Source organism: Chelonoidis abingdonii, chromosome 2 (assembly GCF_003597395.2).
Source record: "Chelonoidis abingdonii isolate Lonesome George chromosome 2, CheloAbing_2.0, whole genome shotgun sequence".
In the NCBI taxonomy this organism is placed as follows: domain Eukaryota; kingdom Metazoa; phylum Chordata; order Testudines; family Testudinidae; genus Chelonoidis; species Chelonoidis abingdonii.
In genome coordinates, this window is record NC_133770.1 from 235,832,797 (window position 1) to 235,857,952 (window position 25,156).

Here is a 25,156-nt window from a genome sequence, read left to right on the forward strand (position 1 = left end):
CTCATCACAGACTACAAAAACAAAACCAATTAGAAATTCTTAGGCCTAGACATTTTGGAGATCAGATGAAAAAGAAAAACAAATAAGTAAACTACAGCTACATTTTCAACACACTAAATCTTTAAAGCTGCCTGATTTTTACCAGATTTCCTAGAAATTCTATCCTGGAACGATCTGCAGCATATAAAATCTCAACCTTATTTTATTTTATTTTTTCTGGGGAAATTGGAATCTGTGTATGTGCCAAATGCAGGTTTAATATGTGGCGCTATCTTGACAGCTAACTATAGAGTGACTACAGCTACTTCACTATCCCCAGATTGCTAAATTATCTGGATTTCCCTTAATATTGGCGTGCGCCCTGTAATGTATTAATCAAGTTACAAAATAGTAAATTAAATAAACTTGGTAGAGTATGAGAATTATTTGCCTACATAATTAAATTATAAAAATCTTTAAACTACAAGTTATCATATTAACTAGAAATGGGAGAAGATTCATAGGTTGATATATTCAAAAGCTACAGGTCCATTTGGATAGGGAATACATTTACTATGATTGTACACACACACGTAGTTGTCACCTGTTTGCATAAATTACCTTATTTGCATGTGTAATTGTAATAAACACTTTTTTTTGAAATCCATTTCAGTGTTTCCATGGAGATTTTAGCGAGACCCACAACCCAGTCTCTAGCTGACAGACAAAATGATACATCTGAGTTTTTAATTTCTAAGGTTCTATGATAGTGTGGAATTCACTCAACTCCATCCACAGAGCATACAGCAGGACTGTGTAGTAAATCATGAAGTAGTGAGCTATTTAACTTCCCACTCCCCTCTATCCTTTTCCTCATCACCAGCACCTTCTACAACACCCTCCACTCATCTCTGTAAGCTCTTCCCCTCTCCTACCTTCCCTCACCATTCACAACTCATTTCTACAGGTTCTTTCCTCTCTCAGTAAAAAGTAAGGTATAGTCACCCAATTTTCCCTCTCCACTTCATCTCTAAGTTCACAGAATGTGCCATCTAAAACTACTGCCTCAAGTTCCCCTTCCCTAGCTTCATCCTAAATTCTCTCCAATTGGCTTCTGCTCTCCCAGCTGCATTTGCTCTCAAAAACTCTAATTACCTTTTCTTGAGCAGTCCTTAGGGTCTCTCTTCTATCCTCATTCTTGATCTTTTGAGCTACTTTTGACACTGATTGTACCCTCCCTTAATTTTGTCCTCCCTTAGCTTTTGGTTCCCCATCTTACCTGGTTCTCTGCCTACTTGGCTGAGCATTCCCCTCTGCATCTTGGTGAGTACTGCTGCCCTCACGACTTATGTCTAGGGTGATCTTATCTGCACACATGGTTTTAACTAACATCTTCATGATAAAGACTTACAAATCGGACCTTTCTCCCTTCTGAAGAAGAGATCTGTGGTGCTAGAAAGCTTCTCTTTTACATCAACAGGAATTGGTCCAAAAAAATCTCACACATCCTGTCTCTCATATCCTTGGTCCAAAACACCTACAAACACTGTAAACAACGGTCTTCCTCCAGTAGTGATGTGAAATTGGACATCTCATTGCAAGTGTCTTGCCAGTGTCTTAAACTTAGCATGACCCAGACCAAGCTCCTTTCGAGCCCACCAACCCTTTCCCCTGTTTCTCACCTTCATATAAAGCACCATCATCTTCCCTGTCACTCTGGCTTATAACCTGAGTGTCATCATTGACTCTGACCAATGTGCAGAAGTGAACATTTCTGGAGCAACAGGAGGGTGCAGTTATTTAAAAATTACACTGCTGTGATTCTAATGCGAAACATCTGGGTAAACTTGCTTTAAGCTGATTGTGCTAACGTAAAGTGCTTCCCCATGAAAAAAAACACGTGTTGCCATGAAGAAACATTTACTTTTCATGTAGCATTAAAAACAATATTTTCAAAACTGAAAATATTTTACATTTTAGAAAAATGACCTGTTTCAAGCTTAAAATGTCTCTGCAAGATACTGCATACATATTACACATACAACCATATATAATTAATACATATTATGCCTATGCACACATCAACTAATTAATATACAATTTATATGCTTGTGGTTACTCAGTTTTAATTTATATTTGTAGTATTTTACAAATACCTAAATTAAAAGTTTTATATCAAATTTTACAAAATGAATATATGAATTATATCTGCTGCAGTATATTCCAGAATTTCCTATTTACATGAATTACATCATAACCACTAGCTCATCTCCAATTAGTGGGAATCATAGAATCACAGGACTGGAAGGGACTTTGAGAGGTCATCTAGTCCAGTCCCCTGCACTCATGGCAGGATTAAGTATTATTTACACCTTCCCTGACAGGTGTTTGTCTAACCTGTTCTTAAAAATCTCCAATGATGGAGATTCCACAACCTCCCTAGGCAATTTATTCCAGGGCTTAACCACCCTGACAGTTAGGACATTTTTCCTAATCTCCAACCTAAACCGTCCTTGCTGCAGTTTAAGCCCGTTGCTTCTTGTCCTATCCTCAGAGGTTAAGAACAACATTTTTTTCCCCTCCTCGTTAACAGTTTTCAAGTACAAAAAAGGTTATGCTCCCAATCTGTCTTCTCTTTTCCAGACTAAACAAACCCAATTTTTTCAATTTCCCCTCATAGGTCATGTTTTCTAGATCTTTAATCATGTTTGTTGCTCTTTTCGGGACTTTCTTCAGTTTGTTCACATCTTTCCTGAAATGTGGTGCCCAGAACTGGACCCAATATTCCAGCTGAAATCTTATCAGCATGGAGTAGAGCAGAAGAATTACTTCTTGTGTCTTGCTTACAACACTCCTGCTAATACATCTCAGAATATTTGCCTTTTTTGCAACAGTGTTACACTGTTGACTCATATTTAGTTTGTGATCCACTATGACTCCCCAGATCCCTTTTTACAGTTCTCCTTCCTAGGCAGTCATTTCCCCATTTTGTATGTGTGCAACTGATTGTTCCTTCCTAAGCGGAGTACTTTGCAATTGTCCTTATTGACTTTCATCCTATTTACTTCAGCCCATTTCTCCAGTTTGTCCAGATCATTTTGAATTTTAATCTTCCAAAGTGCTTGCAACCCCTCCCAGCTTGGCAAACTTTACAAGTATGCTCTCTATGCCATTATCTAAATCACTGATGAAGATATTCAACAGAACTGGACCCAGAACTGATGCCTGTGGGACCCCACTTGATTATCCTCTTCCAGCTTGAGTGTGAACCACTGCTAATTACTTACTCTCTGGGAACAGTTTTCCAACCAATTATGCACCCACCTTATAGTAGCTCCATATACATTGTATTTCCCTAGTGTGCAGGTACAACTAAAGTGGTAATATATTTTCAACAGTAATATATTTTAGTTGTTAAACAGTGACCCATTTCATGATATTTGTATAGTATTTTCCTGAACTGGTGTGTTTTCCTACCACCACTGAAAAGGCAGCCAAGTGCAAGAATCCATGGTCTCTGAGGGCACAGCAGGGCAGGCAGGGAAAAGTACAGGGGGGGTGGAGATGTGCCTTGCTTAGAATCCTTTACCCAGCTACATTCCAGTCTACATTAGGACACAGGATTGTCAGAGAGCCAGGGAGGTATACCAGACCTGTTTAGGTCTGTTTTACTTAAAATGGTGTAGGCACAGCATCCGCTTTACACTTCTAACTCAAAATATGGACCAACACAATGTTCCTTCAGAAGATTTACACCAATGCAGGACCTTTTTGCCAGACACTGGTGTATTTCAGTGAGTAAAATGTCATTCCTTCCAAGTCACAAGGAAAATATACACCCAGGACCAAATTTTGGCCAACTACATAATTGGCTTTAGAACTGGACTGACAAGCTTCAAAAGCAGAGTAATCACGCAGCAACATTCTAGTAGACAATGTCCTCAACCCACTGCCATTGCCTCATCTCCCCTCCCCCACAACCAAAATAAAGATTATGTCCTGTTCAAATTCTGTCCTCCTTGTGTATTAAATGTTGACAAAGAGCTTTATGATGACAGATTGGTGATATTAATTAGTATGAGATAAGCAGGTACTGAAACACCTTTATTAACACAGATACCAGATTTCTGCACTTAGGCGTACAAAATAAAGACACCAAAGCAAAGATACTCTTCTGTGTTTTATTGCAGATAACATTAAAACAGAAGAAACACACACTTTTTTTTTTTTTTTTTCTTTTTTAAGAAGATCCCCTTGACCATTCCCAGCTTGGCACACTTTTGTAAACAAGAAGCTCATAAAAATCACATACTTAATTACAAAGAGTTTAAAATTTGATCACAGCATAACACATCCTCATAGTCCCATAATTCTACAAACAGACTGTCATATTACACATAAATGCAGTAAAGTTTATGTTCTTTTTTTCCTACAAGTCTTAAATTTTACTCCCAAGTTCCCTACAAAATATGGCTTTGTAAAATGTATTGCTTCACAATTCACAAACACTGAGAATTTTACACCAAGAAGAATGCCACACTCCGCCTCAACACACACCACAGTTTAAGAAGATTATTGCTAACCTGATAAGTTTAAAGAAATCACTTTGGAGCATATTTTATACTTGCTCTGCTCATGGAACTCAAAGTGAATTGGAGTCCCACATATTAAACAAGCACATATGTCCTTTCCTATGGGTGTATCAGTAAAAATCTCAAAACAGTGTTAAAGAAACTAATAAAAAACATTTCCCTGTCAACTAAACCACAACCTATTATTTTACTGATACTCTATTTTAAAATAAAGCGTATTTTATTTTTTCTAGTTTCCATATCAAACTTTGCAATATTTTAATCACAGCAACTATTCCTGAGCCAAAAAGGAACACAAAAAAGCCCAAGAATGAAAAGATGATGTCTCGACAGTTGTGGAACAGCAGCATGTAACAGGTAGACAACACATCAGCTTTATTAAAATTCTCAGTCATTCAAAATCTAAATTAAATGGAGTTGAGTCATTAAAATAGTTTTTATATATTTACAGTATTAAATTTTTAAACGTTATTTTTAGGTGAACATTATCTGACAGGGTCAGCTTTTAAATCTAAAAGCTGGGTGTTTATGTAAATCTGTTTTGTTTTTCCCTCTCTGAATTTTAATTGACTATCACACTACATAAATCCCAGCTGTGATATTAGTCAGTACTCTGGGCAATATAAATTATGCCTTACTAAGCCCAAACTGATTACATACCTGTGTGTCAATATACACCCTGACTTCCTGCCAGGCCATTTTAAAGTCTTCGGGTTCCTTAGTTTTAAAATCAAATGAGCATAAAATAACGGATTATGGAAAAAAAATATTAATGGTCTATATACTGCTTAGAATTAGACATGTATGTTTTAGAAACAGTAGAATTACTGTAAATTATTTGAAGCTCATGTAGTGTAACTGTTGACATATCAGTGCAGACAGATAAAAGTCAAAACTTCACAGCTCAATGTCTCATTAGTGTTTCCAATAAAAATGCAGTTAGCTCACGTTACATTAGTAGTAACATGTTTTAAATTTATCACACTTGCACAGTTTGCCCAATCTGTTCCCAATTTTTTACTGTATGTACCTACAATATATATATATTAAAATCTGAAAAAATCAATTGATGTTCCATTATAAATAGAATATTAACAAATTGCTTGAATAGCACATCTAAAATGTATGTCAAACACACAACTGTCACAAACAGGGAAGAAAGAGAAATAAAACCAATGAATGCACTAAACTTGACAAAAAAATTAGACAGGAACGTAAATTTAAACATCTAAACGTTAAAAAAAAGTGTAATAAAATGACAGTTGGCTAAAACCCATTTATAATATTTTAGTGTTCATTTCCCAAGATCCTGAACTGTTCAGTAATTACATCATGAGATCTATTACAACCATCTGCTCCCCTTGTGTAGCGTATGGTTAGGGCTGGTCCTCCTGCTGTAGGAAGAGTCTTTTTGAAGCTTTAAGTATCTGAAAAAATAAGGGGAAATCTAAATTAAAGGACCAACCAAAACACAGTTTAAAAAAAAATCAAATCTACATGCTAAAAAAAAATGCAACTTTGTAGCACTGTAATTTATTTGGAGAAAGCTATCATTCCTAGGAGCTAGTCTATTTAAATCACAAAGTTGCTACAGAAGATGGGGAGTACCAAATTTTAAATACTAATCTGAAGACTAGATCTTTGTATATAGAATAGTTCTTTGAATTTAACTTGCAAAGGAAATTAGGGCCATGTCCAAATACAAATTTTTTTATATTTTTAAAAATCAAATGACAGGCAGACGGGAAGTAGGAACAGGAGAGAAAGGGATTTCAACCATATATTAAGCGGAACTTAACAACGTAAAAAGACACAACAACAAGATAAGAGGAAAAATTTCAAGAATATCTGCAGTTTTAAGAATCAGAAAGCTGGGGAAAGGTTTGGTAAATGTGTAAATACAGAATAACTTAACTCTGTCACATTGAACCCTTCATGTAAGACAGATGTCTCTGGCAAGTATCACATTACAATAAAGTATTGACTCCTGACACACTGCACACCATGACTGTTTGGAGACTCTGAGAACTGCATAACATCTTAGGCTGGTTTACTCATGATTTTTGCACTGCTGTAATTATATCGGTCTAGAAACAGATATAGTTAAAGTGATATAATTCCCTAGTGTGGGCACAATTATACCAGTACACAGGAGCTTATATTAGTATATCTTATCCCCATAAATTTGGGAAATTGAGCAAGAGTATAAAAGAGAGTGCCCATCCTTGCAAAGGCCTGATCAGTGGTTTTAAATGGTTTATAAAAATTCCAAAATCTGCAATTTTACAAGCTATTTGGGGAAGGTGGAATTGATAGGCATTTGGTCTTACATTCTTGATAAGAGGATTTCTTGATGGACAGTCTATAGTAATGTAGGTCACACATCTCCTGTGAATATTTACATCCGAATGTCAAATTTGGTATAGTTTAATGCAGGCGTATAGTTTATCATCAATATTAAAAACAGTGTTTTTGCAAATTCTTAATCTGCTGAATCCTGAGTGTGTGTGGAGGGTAGTTGGAATTACACAACCACAGCTTTGTCCCTGTAGATTTCCTTAACTCACAATTCCCATGCTTTCAAAACTTTTTTTTTTTAAGCAGAAGAACTTCATTAATTGTATTCCCTTTAACTAAATGAAATGTATTTATAATCTACCCCACAGTTTAGCAATACTGGTTCTTGAAATTTCATGCATTTTAAAAAAAGATATTTAGAAATTATTCTGTTTACCCTGATGTATCATTGGCTTTGAATGTCACAATGTATTCAAGTCTATCTCTGTGAAGTATTACTGTGCTGTAGTGCCTTGATGGATTTTCCACGTGGCTTCCATTCTCCAAAATCCATAAGAAATACCTGTCTCAGAACTCCAATATACCCAAACCCTGCATCAACGCCCTTGTCTCCTTTCCCACTGTTCAGAGGCTTCCCACATCTAAACTCCTACACACACACACACACCTATATTCCAGAAATCCCACACATAATGGGCCAGATCTTCAGCTGGTGCCAGTCAGTCAAGTTTAAATCTGTACAGCTCCACTGAAGTTCACGTGGTGAGAATCTGGCCCTATATCTGCAAGCCAACCCTACTGACATTAAAATATGCCTGTAAAAACGCCTGGATCTCTCAGTTTCCCAAAAAGCAGATCAAATATCTGAAATATTAAGCAACCAGACTTCCCAAAGACACAAAGGCACCAAGTGAATAGAGCATAATGAATTGAATGGCTATTTCTATTGCATCAACTTAATATGGTTTTAAATAAACTGAAGAAACTCGCATTGAATAACTCCTGAACTCCAGTGAACTTAAAGAAAAGATATACTATAACACGAAAGAGGGTAGGGTGAATTGATTTAAATCAGAAAATAGGAAACTTTGATTTAAACTATATTGGAAAGTTCTACGGCCTTTGCTTTACAGGAAGTCAGACTAGATCAGTGGCCCGAAATTGTGAGGCATCCCTCTAGGACAGGGGTGGGCAAACTACAGCCCGGGAGCCACATCCAGCCCTCCAGATGTTTTAATCCCCGGGGAGCTGGGTCCAGGGCTTGCTCCTCTCCGTGCAGCTTCCAGAAGCAGCAGCAGCATGTCCCACCTCTGGCTCCTATGCATAGGTGCAGCCAGGGGGTTCCGCATGCTGCCCCTGCCCCCAGTGCTGCCCCTGCAGCTCCCATTAGCCGGGAACCACAGCCAATGGGACCTGCAGGGGCGGCACCTGCAGACAGGGCAGCATGCAGAGCCGAAGGGGGGACATGCTGCTGCTTCTGGGAGCTGATTGAGGTAAGTGCTGCCCGGAGCCTGCACTCCTGATCCCCTCCCATGCCCCAACCCCCTGCCCCCGCCCTGATCCCACCTCCCACCCTCAAACCCCTCCGTCCCAGCCCAGAGTAACCTCCTGCACCACCAACGCTTCATCTCCAACCCTACCCGAGAGCCCATGCCCCCAGCTGGAGCCCTCCCTCCTTCCCCCCCACTCCGAACAGACCAACCCCCTGCCCCAGCCTGGAGCCTCTTCCCACACCCTGCACACCTCACTTCTGGCTCCATCCCATAGCCCGCACCCCCAGCCAGAGCCATCATCCCCACCCCCAATTTTACAAGCATTCATGGCCCGTCGTACAATTTGAATACCCAGATATAGCCCTCGAGCCAAAAAGTTTGCCTGGGCCTGCCCCAGCACCAGGGATGGTGGAACAGACATATTCCCTTACTAGTAAGGGGTGGGGAATGGGAGGAAAAGTTTGGGCATTGCTGGACTAGATAATCACATCATTCTACGAAATCTATGAAAAATCACTGATTGTAATCTTATTTTGCATTTGTACTTTTTATTTTCCTAAAGAAAGTTACCACCTAGTGGGACTGAATCTATTAAAACATGCTAATTCACAATTCAATATAGCCTTTGCACTAAATTAGGTACTTCTTGCTAATCAGAAGGTTACACTATAATTATATAGCTTAACATACATTTAATCAGGTTCTTGATTTTTACATTTTTGATGTTAGAAATGGTGAATTTTTTATTTCCTAGATAACTGTTTACTCATGATTTGTGTCAAACTCTATTTGAATGGAAATTGGCATTTAAAACAGTTTATTAGTTAAATAAAACTACCTTAAATATGCTGGCTACAAAAGTAAAAGTTTTTAAATTCAAAATATGTTTTGATAAAACTACTTGATTTATTAAAACAAAGGAAGTATCTGTATTTAGTGAAGTGAACTGGTTATTTCTGGTCGACAAGTCCTTCCCAATTTTAGAACTAGGAGATTCTCTCTTTTTACACCTAGATTTTATTCATCAATTGGAAGAGGAAAACAAGCTTTCCTGCTTTTACAACTCCCAATTAGTTTCTTAACTTTCAATGAACTAGGCACTGAACTGTACTGAACAGCTGAATAAAATGAAATGAAAATAATCTCAGTGCACCTGCAGAAGAGGCTACTGCTGTCAAAAACTGGCTTAGCACTTCAACAAACTCTGGTTTATGGCCAGTGACTTCCACCAATTCAGTGGTCTGACTGAAACTTCAGCAACAAATATGTACTGATTAATATTATTTAAGTAATTTTAATAGAGATTATACTAAGTTTAGGCCATAACACTGGATGTCAATTTCAAATTTACATGTATTTTAAAAAAATATTTCTAATTAAAATATTTAATTTATATTTCTCTTTTAAAAAAATCTATTTTTACCCACCTGAAAGAGAGGGAACACTCAATCACCGAAAATGTCTTTTCAGTCATGATTGTTTGATAAGTATGAACTTTATATTCTGGAGGCCGGGGGTGGGGAGGGGAGGGGTGTAATATAACAAGAATGTCTCCTATGGAAAGCAGACGGTAAAGTCTGAGACCTTAAAAGTATCAGAACTATCTATATTTGAAGAAAAGTTACATACCCAGTTAGCAATTTTAAAAAGATTATCCTGCCCTCCCCAAAATGACAACTAAGTAGAGAAAATGCTCACAGAACTCCATCAAAAACAAGGGATGGGGGAAAATGGAAGGCTAGGGTGCTTGAAACACAAAGAAAAAAGCCATTACCTAATGGGGGGACTGGATGGCAGAGAGAGCTGGATGCAAGCCAGACACAGCTTGGTTTGGGGATAATGAGGTGGATTAATAGCTGGGAAAAACCAGCTGTGTTAGGAGGAGGGGTGGAAGAGAATAAGCCCAAGTAACGACCTGGGGGAAACTGTTTTTCCTTCCCCATCATGCGTATCACAAGTTACACTACCAAGGACCAGCAGTAACTTATGTTCCATTTAACAGTTCTACTTCACCAATTCTGAAATGGCAGAATGGGTGTTGCGTAGCTTTCACTCTTTTATACTGTGTCATTTTTCCTGCATCCACCATATGCGCATCCCCTGCATCGATACCTAAACTCATTTCTGCCCATATATGCAGACATTTAGGTAAGACACACATTTTACACTTACTTCCCCTTACATCGTCACCTTTACTTTTTTAGATTAATTGTAGACTTGTAGCCTATACACTGACATAAAACTAAGTTTTACTTACAATATGTATTTTCTCAAAAAGAATTATGCAATTAGATCAAGATTTTCCACTCAAAGTTTCTCATCTGAGCAAGGAAAAATACTTAATCTTTTTCTCACATAGTGTACGTATAGACAAGGTAGCCTGTTTCTTTTTGTTGAGTGGGTCATTTCATTTTGAATAGTCAGATAATATATTTAGTAATCAGAACCGAATTTGCTAATTTAACAAGCTCTAGTTTATTCCAAGTCCTAAGGAGAAAGAAAAATATATTCTCTTCCCCTTACATTTCCCAGAGTTTCCCAGAAGAGAAGCAACATCCACCAGAAGGCCAATCTCGGTTTGAGAAGGGCTGCATTAAAATGTAAAAACATACAACAGAAGGATAACCCTAAAATCACCAGCATGGGAACCATGACAAATCTGAAGTAATTAAACAATTGGACCTTTTCATTTGTACTATATGAGATTTCTAAAACTCTGCATGCAAATCAATTTAGACTTGCTTAGAAGAATGGTAAATGTCTTCTACTCTTTCATCTGAACGACCCTTAATACTTCAGTTACTGTAATGAATAAAAATACAAAAAGAGGCAAATATAGAGAGAGGAAGTCCTGTCTACAGCAGGTACTAAAACACGTTTGCTATGCTAAACTAAATTTGTTAATTCTGGCAAAAGAAAGTAACATTTCTCATATTTTAAAGGGACAGACAGAGCAAGTTACCTTAAAAAAGGGTACTTACTGTGACCAAACACTAAGAGTCAAACTGTGTTAGCTACTGGCATTTTCTGTATTGGTAGTGTAACACCGACAGACCTCGGCTGTCAGCAGGCGGGACTGACCTTGGGACCTTTGGAGCTTAGTGCATGAGCCTTTACTGCATGAACTAAAAGCCAACTGCCTGTTAGCTAAGGTTGTAGCAGACTCATTAATCTCTCTCTCTGGTCTCAGTGCCACTAGATAGGACAGAGCACCACACCCAGTAGCCGTGGGGGTTACATACATCTCCTAGCTGAGGAAGCATATCCCAAGCTTCAGACACTTCTCAGCTGAAATCCCGGACAAGCCCCCACTTGTAACACAGACAGACCCCTGTCGGTGGTGGGCGGGATTGAACCTGGGACCTCTGGAGCTTAGTGCATGAGCTAAAAGCCAACTCACTGTTAGCTAAGGCTGTAGAGCAGACTCAATCTCTCTCTCTCTGTGGTCTCTGCCATTACATGGGACAGAACACCACACGCAGTAGGTGTGTGGGTTACAGCAGCAAAGCACAATTTCTCCAGACAGGAATTTACCAGACTCACTCCCCCTCACAATTAAAAAAAAGCCCACAACACACAATACCATGCTGGCAGAAAACCATGTCATAGCCCACCTCTGAGCCAATCTCTACATGGGTTATGAAAATCTATAACGGACTTAAAGGCTTCTCTTTAAACCAGAATGTAAGGAACACACAGTAAACAATTAGGGCCCAGTTCCGCCACATGATCCACTCATGCTTCCATTAACAGTAGTAGGGATTACACAGTTACACATGTGGAAAGATAGGAGAATCAGCCGCTAGTATTTAACATAAGCCAAATTACTTTGAGCAAATACTGGAAACATTCACTGACACATAATTATAAGGCAGAAATCACACCAGAAATAATCCTAAATTACAGGAATGCCATCTACCAAAACCAAAATCAACAACATTTGAGTTGATGATTGGAATTTGAATTAAGCATCAAAACAGTATGCAAATCACATAACGGGGTAATGATACTACTTTTTGTACCAGTCTGAAGAACATTATGCAAGCGGGACAATTCTCTACTTTGAAAATTATGGACTAGTTGCACCAGAGCCATAAAATGTTAGCTTCTTTATTATTTGTATTACCATACAGTATTGCATTTGTACTAAAGTAGGAAGTAGTAACTTAACCATGGAACAAATCAGCCTTGACAACAAAGTATCTTTCCTTGGAGTAAGGGTGCAGCCTCAAAACAAAAACATACCAAATCTGGATATCATCTTCACTGAATTTACTCTCAGTCATACCTTATTCAGTTTATAAACTTTTTCTAAAACAGCTATTGTTAAACAATTAACTAAATTGCATTTTTAGATAAATCTCAGATCAATGCTCATACCATGTCACAAGCAGTGGAATGTATCGTTCCAGGGTTAACAATACATTTGCTGGATAAACCTCATAGCCAATATGAGATTATGTACTACTACAAACATTTTAGATTCCCTTAGTCAAGGTTCATTATGTAAATTTAGCACACTAACCACTTCACAACCGTGATTTGTAAAAAGCCACAGCATAGGGTTCTTGGATCTTTGACTACTACAGCCACTCCTGCACTGACCAAAAGTCAAACAATGCAGGTATCTTGTATAATAGGTGACAATTTTACCACTGAACCACTTGTTCACTGAATAGAATTTCACTGCATATAAAAATACAGAGGATTAAAAAAAATAGTATAGTGAAAACTTTAACCAGAAATATAGCCTGCATATGAAATATCTGAGTATCAGGTATTATGTAAGATACCCAACAGTTTCAGGACGAAGAATTAATCGAAAGAGGAATAGAAACAAAACTAAACAAATCGACTAACTCATGTCCAAAATCTCTCATAGCACTTTTTGAAAACTGAACAAGGATGAGTGTCTTTGTCCTGTTCCAGGAAATAAACCCACACAGTATTTTGCACCTGAAGACAAAACAAAAAGTTGACAAATTCTAAATGGCACAAATTGAAGTGTGTGTCTGAAACTCTAATAGATTGACCAAAAGACTGAAGAAACAGACTTGCACCCAGGAGACAGACAGACAGACAGTGACAGTGACAGAGAAAGAAAGAAAGAAAGAGGATCAGATGTTCACCTCCGCTGCACCCCTTTATGCCAGATGAAAGAGCTGGAGTGGCATAAAAGTCCTGAACCCTGCCAGAGGCAGAGTCCTACAGGACAGGTACAGTGGAGGACATCCACGAGGTTGCCTTTCAAGGATGCCTGGCAAGCTCTAGTGAAGGGGGTATTCCAGGACATAGCTAAGGATGGGGCCAACACAATACTTCAGAGATTCTCAGTAGCCCAGGGAGGGTGCCATCCATTAGACAGCTGTCTAACCAAAGGGACATGGCTAGGGATGGGGCCACAATACAATACTTCAGAGATTCTGGGTAGCCCAGAGAGGGTGCCATCCATTAGACAGCTGTCTAACCAAAGGGCTGACTAAAATTATGCTGGTGGCCCCCAGAGCAGCCCAGTCAGATGGGCACATTTGATTCCTCTCTGGACTACAAGGTCTATCCATTGGCTCATAAGAGATTCTGCCCTGTACTTCTTACAACTTATCTGCTCCGTTTTAAAAAAAACACTGGCAATGTTTGGTGTTGAACTCTGAAAGCAGGACCCAAGGAAAGTGTGCGCATGGAGCTCAATTTATTGGATAGTAAGGAAGGAACAAAACCATGTACCCATCTCTGGAAGTAAATCTCAAAAGGTACTAAGTTCTGAACATCTGGAGCATATTTATGGGTCAGACAAACACTATGCATTACACTGTCCATTTAGATAATGGCTGGTGGAACTGGAAGTACTGTGGCGGTCTGGTTAACTGATGACTAAGATAAAAATACTCAAAGTAGCATGTCATAAAATAGGGATGAGTAAACTACAACCCATGGGCCACCCGTGGCCCGCTGGCCACATCCAGCTGTTTTAATCCAGTCCTCGAGCTCCCTGTGGGGAGCGGGGTCTGGGGCTTTCCCCACTCTGGTGCTCCAGCCGGGGACCAGGGTCAGGAGCCACTCTGCACGTCTCCTGGAAGCAGCGGCATGTCCCCATCTGGCTCCTGAGCGTAAGGCAGCCAGGGGGCTTCGCGTCACACATCGCCCCCACAGCTCCTATTGGCCGGGAACTATGGCCAATGGGAGCTGCAGGGGCAGCGTCTGCAGAAGGGGCAGCACACAGCAGAGCCTCCTGGTCGTGCCTCTGTGTAGGAGGTGGAGAGACATGTCGCTGCTTGAGGTAAGCAGTGCCCAGAGCCTGCACCCCCGAGCCACCCATGCCCATGCCCCTACCTGCTGCCCCAACCCTGACCCCCCTCTCGCCCTCCAAACCCCTCGGTCCAAGCACAGAACACCCTCCTGCATCCCAAACCCCACATCCCCAGCCCCACCCCAGAGCCTGCATCCCCAGCTGGAGCCCTCACACACATCCCCACACCCCACTACCGTGGCCCCAGCACAGAGCCCTCCTCCCACACCCTGAACTCCTCATTTCTGGCCCTATCCCAAAGCCCAGACTTCAAGCTGGAGCCCTCGCCCACTCCCACACCCCAACTTCGTGAGCATTCATAGCCCGCCATAGAATTTCTATACCAAGATGTGGCCCTTGAGCCACAAAGTTTGCCCATTCCTGTCATAAAAAGTCTTCTTTTCAGACCAGGACATAAAATTACATGAAAGAATGCATTGCTTTCTTCAAATACACACATATTTATTTTTACGTCTTCATAAGTAGAACAGTCCATTTTTATTTCGGTAATTTTTTTCTTATTCGTTTAAAATTTGAATTAAAACTAATTGGAATAGTATTCTGAAGTTACTTCCTGTTAACTCAATAATAAACACCCTTAGGATTTATTCAGACCAAGATAAGACTATTACTTCAGAAACGAACGCAAATTCAAGTCATAATATTTGAATACCTATACTTTTCTCTCTCTCTCACACACACACACACACACACACCCCTTCATAAATTTTACTACTGTGAAAGGTTTAATCTTATTACAAAAACATAACACACTAAAAATTAACTTACCCACTAGATCATCATTTGAGTAATTCTCTGCTTCAACAGGAACTTCTGTAAATCAAATTTTGCAGCAATTACATATAATGTATCTGTTTTGAAAGAACTCTTAAATAATCATGTACAGGTCATTTTAGTAGTAATTATTTTATTAACACAAGCTACTCTTTCAAAATACCTTTCTGAACAGATTATTTTTACAGCGTGTGGGGAGAAGTGGGCTTTTGCTAGAGGTACATAATGGGGACACTGGCCCATTATACACACATCTTTTGAAATGTGTGTGTACATTGACCGTGCGCTTTTTCAGTATGTATGCTTTTCACTTATTCACACACATTAAAATTTTAAAAACTGTATTACTGTATTTTATTGCCAGAAGCTGGGACTGTACAATAGGGAGTGGATCACTCAATAATTGCCCTGTTTTGTCCATTCTCTCTGAAGCATCTGACATAGGCCACTGTTGGAAGACATGATACTGGGATAGATGGCCCAGTGGTCTGACCAAGTATGACTATTCTAATGTCCTTTTGTATTTAAAGCCAAAAAATATATATCTCTCTCTTATCAAACAGTGAGGCTGAGTGACAATATTTATTATAGCAAAGGTGTTATTACAAAAATGACCACGCTAAAAGCTTTAAAAAGAGCCATGAACTGAATGTAACACTTAACCTTTGCAGAACAAATCTGGAAACAGAAAAAAGAATTTAGTTCATATCTGCCTAATTATAAAACAGGATTCCATTTCACAGCAGTCCCAGTTCTTGAGTTTCACAATAGAAATATTGGCTAAAAAAAATTAGGAAGTCAGATTTATTGCAGAATTACTACTACACAAACCTGTTTCCTGAGGTCCAGCAGCAACAGTGTCTTCTGTATGTTCTTTTTCCTCTGTTACAAAGAAAATTAAGGTGTATATTATACTTACAGTATTGTCTGCATGAGTTTCTTATCACACTAACTGCAAACCCAACAGATAGGTACAGATGTGACACTAGACATTACTTATTAACAACTGTTATGTGCAATAGTTTTTAATGTCTCTTCACTACAATATATATCTCGTTTTCAGTAAAACAGAACTATATATTAAAGTTTAAATAATTGTAATATGAAATACCAACAGTAATATACACTTTCAGTTAGTTATATTAGAGCAAGATTTTTTAAGTTCATTAAACTAAAACAGTTTCGTAAGAAAACAACTACATTAATATACGGTCAAATCCTGTAGGCATTACTCAGGAAAAACTCCAATTTAGTTCACTGGAAGCACTGACTGAGCACGGACAGAGTAAGGCTTGTATCATTTTTCCTCACAGGGAGCTGACATATTAAGTCACTTTGTATTAAGTTTGGTGCAACAAGAATGTAGCCAGCAACACCGAAGCCACAAATATAAATCAAATGCAAATACATTTCTGCAAATAATTAAAACATTTATTTAACAGTTAGCATGTCAGAAACTAACACTTTCTGTTGGGAGATCTGAAATCTCAAATATTTCTTGTAATGCACTGTAAGAAACATTAATTAATTACATCCCTTCCTTTTACATTTAACTGACAGATACGGCAACTTGAACATGAAAATAATTACTTTTACAAAATATGCATACCTGATTGCTTTTTATTAATTTCAACATCCTCAGGAATTTCATCTAGAGTTCAAGGTATGCAAAAACAAAACAAAAAAAAACAATTAGCTGTTTTAGGGTCAAATACTTCAAAAAATGCATATCTCATAGACGTTTAAGACTATAATTAGAAAACATACCTGGCTCTGTATCTTCATTTACTGGTTCTGGAAGCGCCCCTGCAGCTAAGAAGACAGACTATTTGTAGCAATACCTAAATTAAGTTCTACACTTGTTAAACCTGCAACAAAACAAAGTGAAGGCTAATTTCTAAGGCTCATATTACCCCTCCCATGGAAAACCTCGCAGGAAGAGAACCGAGATAAGGAAAGTTCTATGAAGTTTGTGTCTGATTCCTAAACAAGCACCTCAACCAATGGACCATCCATCCTCTTTACGCATGCGTTCAAGGTGAAAAAATTTAAGTCAATTTCAAATAAGAAAATGTCAAAAGGTTAGAAGTTTCCCAAAACCATTAACAACAACTGTGTTGTATAGAAACTGTACTACATGGCAGAGTTAATATTGCTATACGAGTCAATGCTTTTCAATTTCCTGACTAATGCTCAATTTTATACTATACCAGCCTGTGCCAGAGAGCATGAGCATCATGAAAGATGCCAGGGTTCATGGAATAGTGGGACTTGAAAGATTTCCCGTACTATGGGGGGGGGGGGAATATTGGTCTATTGTTGTGGAACTTTTATAATAAGTTAATCCTGCAAAGGGCAATTTACATGTGGACAATGTGTATGGAATTATTAGGGACTCTAAGAAGAGGAGAAATTGAAGCAGGTAGGTCTGTCATACTGTGGGTATGTCTACACTACCCACCAGATTGGCAGGCAGTGATCGATCCAGTGGGGGTTGATTTATCGCGCTCTCCCGTTGACTCCTGTACTCCACCACTGTGAGAGGCGCAGGTGGGGTCGACAGGGGAACGGCAGCAGTTGACTCACCACAGTGAAGACAATGCGGTGAGTAAGTCTAAGTACGTTGACTTCAGCTACGTTATTCATGTAGCTGAAGTTGAATAACTTAGATCAATTCACTCCCTCCCCCCAGTGCAGACCAGGCCTTAAACCTGCAACTGGAGAGCACCCCAGGCAGGAGTCATCTTATCAAATATGGTGGAGAATGTGGGATGGCAATGGGCCTCTTGGAAGAGGGGGAACAGCCAGTGCATGAAAGAGGGAAATCGAGACAGGAGGACTCTCGCAGGGCCACCCTGAAGCCAGAGGCTACTTGCACCAGTAGAGCTTAGTCTTACTTGAAACAGGTATGTGGTACCAGTGCTAACTGACTTACAGTACATCATTTTCTCTCTTCTGTCCCTGGAGGTTTGATTGGTTCAGCTACTCTTGTCACTGCCCACCAATAGCTGAACTCAGGGGAAGCCCTCAGTACAGACAAAGCCTAAGGCTCCAATTGTGCAAACAGATACTCCGATGAGCATCTTTAAGGATGCAAGTCTCATTGGAGTGAACTGGTCTGTTCCTGCAAGGCTCTGAGTACTTTCAGTTTCCACTGCTTAAACAGGAGTTAAAGAAACAACACACAGAAGCAGAAACTAATTTAGTCAAGTTCAAAGCTACTGAAAAAAGTGAAGTATAAAATGGTTAAGGAACATTGAGACCACAAATAGGTTTGGACAACCATGGAGTTCAAATACCACATCCAGAATCTGAGCTCCACAAGAGGCTGTAAGCAGTAAAACATTTTCTTATAACCCGAGGGGACAGAAACCTGCTTTTATAATTTTTTTTTTTTTAACTCTAAGAAAATTAGCTATTTAAAACTACTGTGTGTAACAGAAAAAATCTCAGTCAAGTACATGTTTTAACAAGTGTCTTCAATTTGTACTAAGATAGAGTAACTTTAGAAAAATAATCTTTAAGTCCTCCTTTCAGACAGAAGAGAACAGCTACTTATACTCACTTTCCTCTTCCTTTTCAGCATCATCAGCTGGTTCTGTTGGGAACAACATTTCTTAGCTTCAAATTAATTATTTTGGGCCAACATCATTGCTAAGCGTCAAGAGAACATTTATAAAATGTGAAATGCCAAAAAAAAAATGTTCTTTTAAGGAAAGAATAATGTTCTACAACATTAAGAAATTTCTAATTACTCTATAAAAATGGAAACAAGTATATGATTTTGTTGAAAGATAACCACAAACAAATCATTGTCTAGAACAGGCTTGCATTACCCAGAGCACTGGACTGAGTCTACCACAGTGGGGCTTAATTTAAATTATACTTTGTTTTAAGGAGGCTAAAATTCCTAACCAGGACTGAGAAAGTGACCATGCCAATATGATATGGGCTCCAATTTTCATAATATTTAACAATCTGTGTATAAAACAGTACAAATAATACACAAACATTGTTCCATAATTAATGTAAACAACTAACAAATGTATTTATTTTCACCTTGTATGCTTTCTTCATAGTAGTGTTCATTTACAGGCTGTTTACCTGAAATGGGGATACATTCAAATGATACAGAAGAACATTCTTTAAAATTACCTTTATTAAATGAATGCAGAATTCATAAAGTGTTATTTACAATCTAATTTACAAAGGGATGCTAGCTTGAAATCCTGTCAATTTCATTGTGTTAAAATAGTTTCAGATATGGCCCAGAATCTCCCTGCCAAATTTCACAGGAAAATGTAATTTTTTTTAATCTAATTTTTAAAATAGTTCACTTTCTCACACTCTATACAAATAGGGGAAAACAACTGATTAGGCAGGTAGAACAGTGAAGCTACCTATATACAGGCGTTGTAAATGCACTAAAAACAAATTTTTGATACAAACAGAAAAATTAACTTCTCCCTCTAATCTTTCAGCTATAGCAATCTTAGATGTTACATGAAAAATAATAAAGTTTTCAGATAGTGAATTTTAAGTGACTTATGCACCAATAAAAAAAAAAAAAATAATCTCCTCTTGGCTCTAGAAGAAATAGGGTAGCAGTTGGGGTTGTTTTCTCTTCATTTTGGCATTGGGGAGATTTACTTATATCTAAAGTATCAGAGAGGTATTCACCCACGAAAGCTCATGCTCCAATAGTCTGTTAGTCTATAAGGTGCCACAGGACTCTTTGACGCTTATATCTAAAAGTTACTATCCCAAAGTAGTTTACCTGCAGTTTCTTCTGTTTTTTCAGTCTCCAATTCTGCATACACTAAGGGGATATAATTTTATCTTAGTTGTTTACATAAGTGCAGTCATATAAAAAACATTGACTAAGATTTTTTCTGTAAAATAAAATCCAGCATAAACATTAGGGTTACTAACCTAAATGATGTTAGCTTTGTTCTTTACTTTCTTCCATTACTTAGTCTTTTTCTCTTCTCTGGAGCTGTCGCACTCTACCCCTGAACCAATTCTTTCTCCCCTCAGTTCCACCTATTGTTTTTTCCCCATTACTTTTATAGGTAGGCAAGAATTGTCATATTGGATCAGACCAGTGGTCCATATTCTAGTCCCATATTCAGCCTCCTGTGGCCAGCATCAGAGACTTCAGAAGGTGTGAGGTATCTTGCATTAGGCAGCTGTGGGATCATCTGTCCCTAACTTCAGGTTGCCTCTGAATCCCTTTATAGTTAGGCCTTGTCTACACAACACAGTTTTGTTGACAAAAGGCAGCTTTCGTCAACAAAACAGTGGAGGCCTACACACTACAAGGCTCCTCCTGCCAATTTAACTTGACTGCTACGTCGACATAATAAAACCACCCTGACACAAAAGACAGAGCTTTTTGTGATGCAGCATCAGTGTATACACTGAGTTCTTTACATTACCATAACTGGCCTCAAGCCGGTATTCCCATAATGCCCACCGTGACTGGTCACTGTTTTGAACACCGCTTTCCTGTAGCCAGCTACACAGCTATGCGCCACTCCCTTTTTGAAATCCCAGGAAGTTTTGAAATTGTTCTTCCTGTTTGCTCAGCTGGAGAGGTCACATAGCATCTGCCCAACGCTCCTGTCTGCACTACAGGGGAAGTGCTGCATTACTGAGGCTGTGGGGAGAGGAGGCTGGGTCTGTGGGGAGAAATCACTGTAGGGAGGCAGGGAGAGAGAATCATAAGGCACTCCCTACATCTCCCCCATCGATGTATCTTCCAAGGCTGCAGCAGCACCCAAGGCTCTTCATCCATAAGAAATTAAACACAATGACAGCCAAAGAGTGTTGGGGGAATCCTACTCTCCCCAACACTAGGGCCACAGTGGCAGGCAGGCTGCATGGCTGAGTCCCCTGCAGCTGCACTTAAGAGACATCATGCTTACACGCTCACTCAGGCACACACCCCCAACACATCTCTCTCTCTCACACACAAACACACACCACTCCCATTCTCCCTCCCGCTCCATATGTGGACTTCTTGTGTTACTGTTCAGCAATGTCAGTTTGGTCACATTACCAAGTGCTACTTTCAAAAGTGTTTAAAACGTGTTACTTTTTGGGCACACACAGCAAATCATTACAAGGATCAGAGCACAGCATGACAAATAATGCCAGGCTTAACACACTACAGCAGCACCCATTATGCATTATGATCACAAGGCTATAAGCAGAGCTCAATAGGAGAGGAGTGCTATTCGGCTTAGTGAGGCTTTGAAAGAGCATTTTAACACTGAGCCACAGTAATGAAAGTACATGTCAGTTTGGTATCACAAGAAGGATTTGCAGTGCCTCATGTACTTTCATTACTGTGGCTCAGTGTTAAAACGCTCCTTCAAAGCCTCCCTAAGCCGAATAGCACTCCTCTCCTATTGAGCTCTGCTTATAGTCTTGTGATCATAATGCTCGGCGCAATACTAAAAAGCAGTGCAGGAGCCATGCTTTCTGACAGAGATGGCTGGGCTGCAGGTAACGATGGGATTGAGAAACATCCATCATGTGATACGGAACCAGGCCACACGAGGCGCTGCAAATCCTTCCCAAAACATGCTGCAGCCTGTTACACACTGGTGCACTATTCTCTGTGTCGATGCAAGAGCTGCTATTGTGGATGCGCTCCACTGACACAAGGAGTATAGTGCGGACATGCAACACCAGTTTAATTACAGCGGTGGCTCTACACTGACATAACTTAATGCAACCTAAACTCTGAGGCAGAAGAGTATCTCTTCCAAAATCTGTTTCGATTAACTGCTTTAACTATCAATATTTTTGTTAACCATATAAACACCAGTTTCTTTGAAACTTGCTAAATTTTTGGCTTTGAAGACATCCTGTGGCAATGAGTTCCACAACTTGATTATATATGCTGTGGGAGAAAAAATTCCTTTTATGGAGTTTGCCATCTTTTAATTTAATTAATTTTTAGGTGAATTTGCCACTTTTTAATCAAGTTGACTGTCTCCTTTTTCTTATGTTCTGAGACAACATAAGAACAAGGAGAACACAGAAGCTCTTGATTTATCTTCTCTATAACATCTGCTATTTTCTATATTATTATTGTGGCTATTCTTATTTGTCTCCCTCGAAAGCTGAAGAATCAGACTCTTTTCAATCACCTCTGTTTATGTGCAAAGGCCTCAAAGAAGCTTTGTGTTCCTGAATATAGCACACTGCAAGCCAAACAAAATTAACAAACCTAACTTATTGGTGTTGTCAAGAGGGTAGAGACGCCAACAAAGGACATCCAGCACTGAAGGCAGGACAATGGGTCAAAGCAGAGCCACTAGTGGCAGCTCCAGATGGTTTTGATTGGAAGTCCTGTAGGCTCCTTGCCTGACTGCAGTCAATAAGCAATGGCCCAGAAGGTTTTAGGGCTACGGTAGTGGCAATGGGCAGCACGCAACCAGTAGGTGGAGGGGAGCAATACTAAATTATCACATCACAACTGTCCGAGGGAGCCCTCCCAAAAAGCTTTGAGCTAAAGAAGTTCCCAACCTGTGTCTTACTGGGTTAGACCTCAAGGGTGAGAATCCTTTGAGGATATTATCTAAAAAGACATATGTGGAGGTGATAATCCTCAAAATATTGTTCAAAATTAATGTCTCATTATATACACCATCAGCTGAAGAGCATAATCCATCTTTTCTACCACCCAAAGTATATTCTGACTGAATAGGCCACATATGATATTTGTAACTTTCTGACATGATCCAGATTCCAAAATGTAATATAGCTGGATTATAGGCTGAAATTAAGGTTGTTTGGGGAGCATTAACTAACAATTATCTAATGCTCAATTACTCTTCAAAACTAAGATATTATGTTTGATTTAATTGGTATTGATTTGCAACTGTAACTCCACCTTAATGACATTTGTTTAAGAACCGCAATGTCTTTCCACGTCCAACATAACAGTAATAGATCTCTACCTGTATCCTGAGTCTCAGTCCCTTCTTCATAATTTGGTTCTATAACAAAAAAGAGAGGAGAAGAATTAATATCAGTCAAAAGTTCTGGGGTCTGATTTAGCAAAGTATCATAAAATGTAATACGTTTGCTAAGTGTAGGTGTTAGAATTAGAAATTAGTTCATCTAGTCAATGCAGTGCATTCAAGTGCTTTTCCCAGTAAAGTTCTGGGGCCTGACTGTGCAGCAGCTCCACATACACACAGAGTCTTTATTGAAGTCAATGCGAATTCCACACCTGGAACAACTCTATAACCGGATCCATAAATGTCTCAATAAAAAAAATTTGTCAAGTGAAAGTTCAAAAAATATTTTTCCATTCAACCAGATGAGATCAAAGTTAGATTTCAGCACATAGACCCACCAAGCAGAGATAAATCCTCAGGACAATCATCATTGATATGCAGGATAATTTTATACAATTATTTTGTCAAGCCAAATTTGCTACCTTTGTACATAATTCAAGGGCTAGTTTTTCTTTCAAGTCTTTGGACAGGAAAGAGGCTAATTGACTAAAAGTCTATTTTTTTTTGCTGTTGGGTAATGGCAATTAGAATGTTAAGAATTAGCTATTTATTATATGGAGGTTTAACGTGTTGCTGTTGTGAATTTTAAAATTTTGGAAAGGTAAGCAGTACATTAGATGGACACTGAGTTTTATATCAAATTTATGCCATGTCAGTAAGTACTAAAAGAAAAAGCTCAATTTAAATGCAAACAAATTAACATGTTTTTCTAAAAATAAAGTACATCAAACTATTCAGAACAAGAACAAAAGGACTTGTGCCTAGCTGCCACTTCAGGTGCCTAAATCCCAGAATCAGGCACCAACAGGATTCACAAATCCTCACTCAGCTATCCCTGGGACCTTGCAGGAGCCTAAACTCACTTAGGGAAATTTTACTGCAAACATTTAAGTGCTAAGTGTCTATGTTTCTGCCTGTGAGCATGTACATTGCAACCCATGTCACGAGTCCAGACACCTAAGATACACAGCAATGCCTGAACCAAGAAAATATAGGCAGTCCTCTGACTAACTTACCTGCAGGGCCCAATCTGGTATGTATGCTGAAAACTCACCTACTGGATTGGGCCCATGTAGAGATGCTTACACAAAATGCTGGGGGGGAGGGGAGGAAGATCTTCTTCATTACTATTAGCTCAGTGGTTACAGTACTCACCTGAGATGTGGGAGACCCTGGTTCAAGTCCCCTCTTCACTTGCAGGGGAGAAGCGATTTGAACTGGAATCTGCCACCTCTCAAATAAGTGCTGTAGCCTCTGGACTATGGGATATTCTGATGTGGGGGCTTCCCCAGTTTTTCCTGTTGAAGCTGTTTATCCACCCCAGTGGATAAATAATATTTAAAAAAAATCATTGGAGCAGAGACACTGGATCCTGGGCCTTCTACCTCCCAGTAGTGAATGCTCCAAACATCATGCTACAGTGTCACACTCATGCTCTTTTTCATCTCTGGCCCAACGTGGACACTGTCACCCCACCCCATCTTCTCGCTAAAACAGCATAGCCACTTAACATCGAGAGGCTTTCCAGCTGAGACCCCAAGCGGACAGAGGTGCCTCCCTGCAGCCCAGATTTAGGCACATAGAGGGAGGTGCCAAGCTGAGGAGCACACACCCCTCAGCTTGGCACTTTCCTTTGGCTATTTTAGGCGAGAAGCTGACTAGAGTGCTGGGACTTTT

At 39.3% G+C, this 25,156-nt stretch overlaps 1 protein-coding gene across 16 annotated transcripts in view; it reads right to left on the minus strand.

Annotated features, from left to right (window-relative positions):
• Positions 1-25,156, minus strand: part of ASPH (aspartate beta-hydroxylase) — a 522,004-nt gene that overhangs the window by 394,260 nt on the left and 102,588 nt on the right. For 12 of the 16 annotated variants that reach the window (XR_012655352.1, XR_012655354.1, XR_012655353.1 and 9 more), the window contains 8 exons: positions 23,417-23,455; positions 20,221-20,262; positions 19,503-19,547; positions 19,009-19,041; positions 17,211-17,255; positions 17,053-17,094; positions 16,275-16,325; positions 15,438-15,482 (listed from right to left, as the gene is read on the minus strand). Coding sequence is in view for 13 of the 16 variants with exons in the window: in XM_075063044.1 (XP_074919145.1) it covers positions 15,438-15,482; positions 16,275-16,325; positions 17,053-17,094; positions 17,211-17,255; positions 19,009-19,041; positions 19,503-19,547; positions 20,221-20,262; positions 23,417-23,455 (342 nt within the window). In the remaining 3 variants the exon portion in view is untranslated. The remainder of the gene's footprint in view (positions 1-15,437; positions 15,483-16,274; positions 16,326-17,052; positions 17,095-17,210; positions 17,256-19,008; positions 19,042-19,502; positions 19,548-20,220; positions 20,263-23,416; positions 23,456-25,156) is intronic. The other 4 variants (XM_075063042.1, XM_075063046.1, XM_075063043.1 and 1 more) reach the window with 4 other exon arrangements.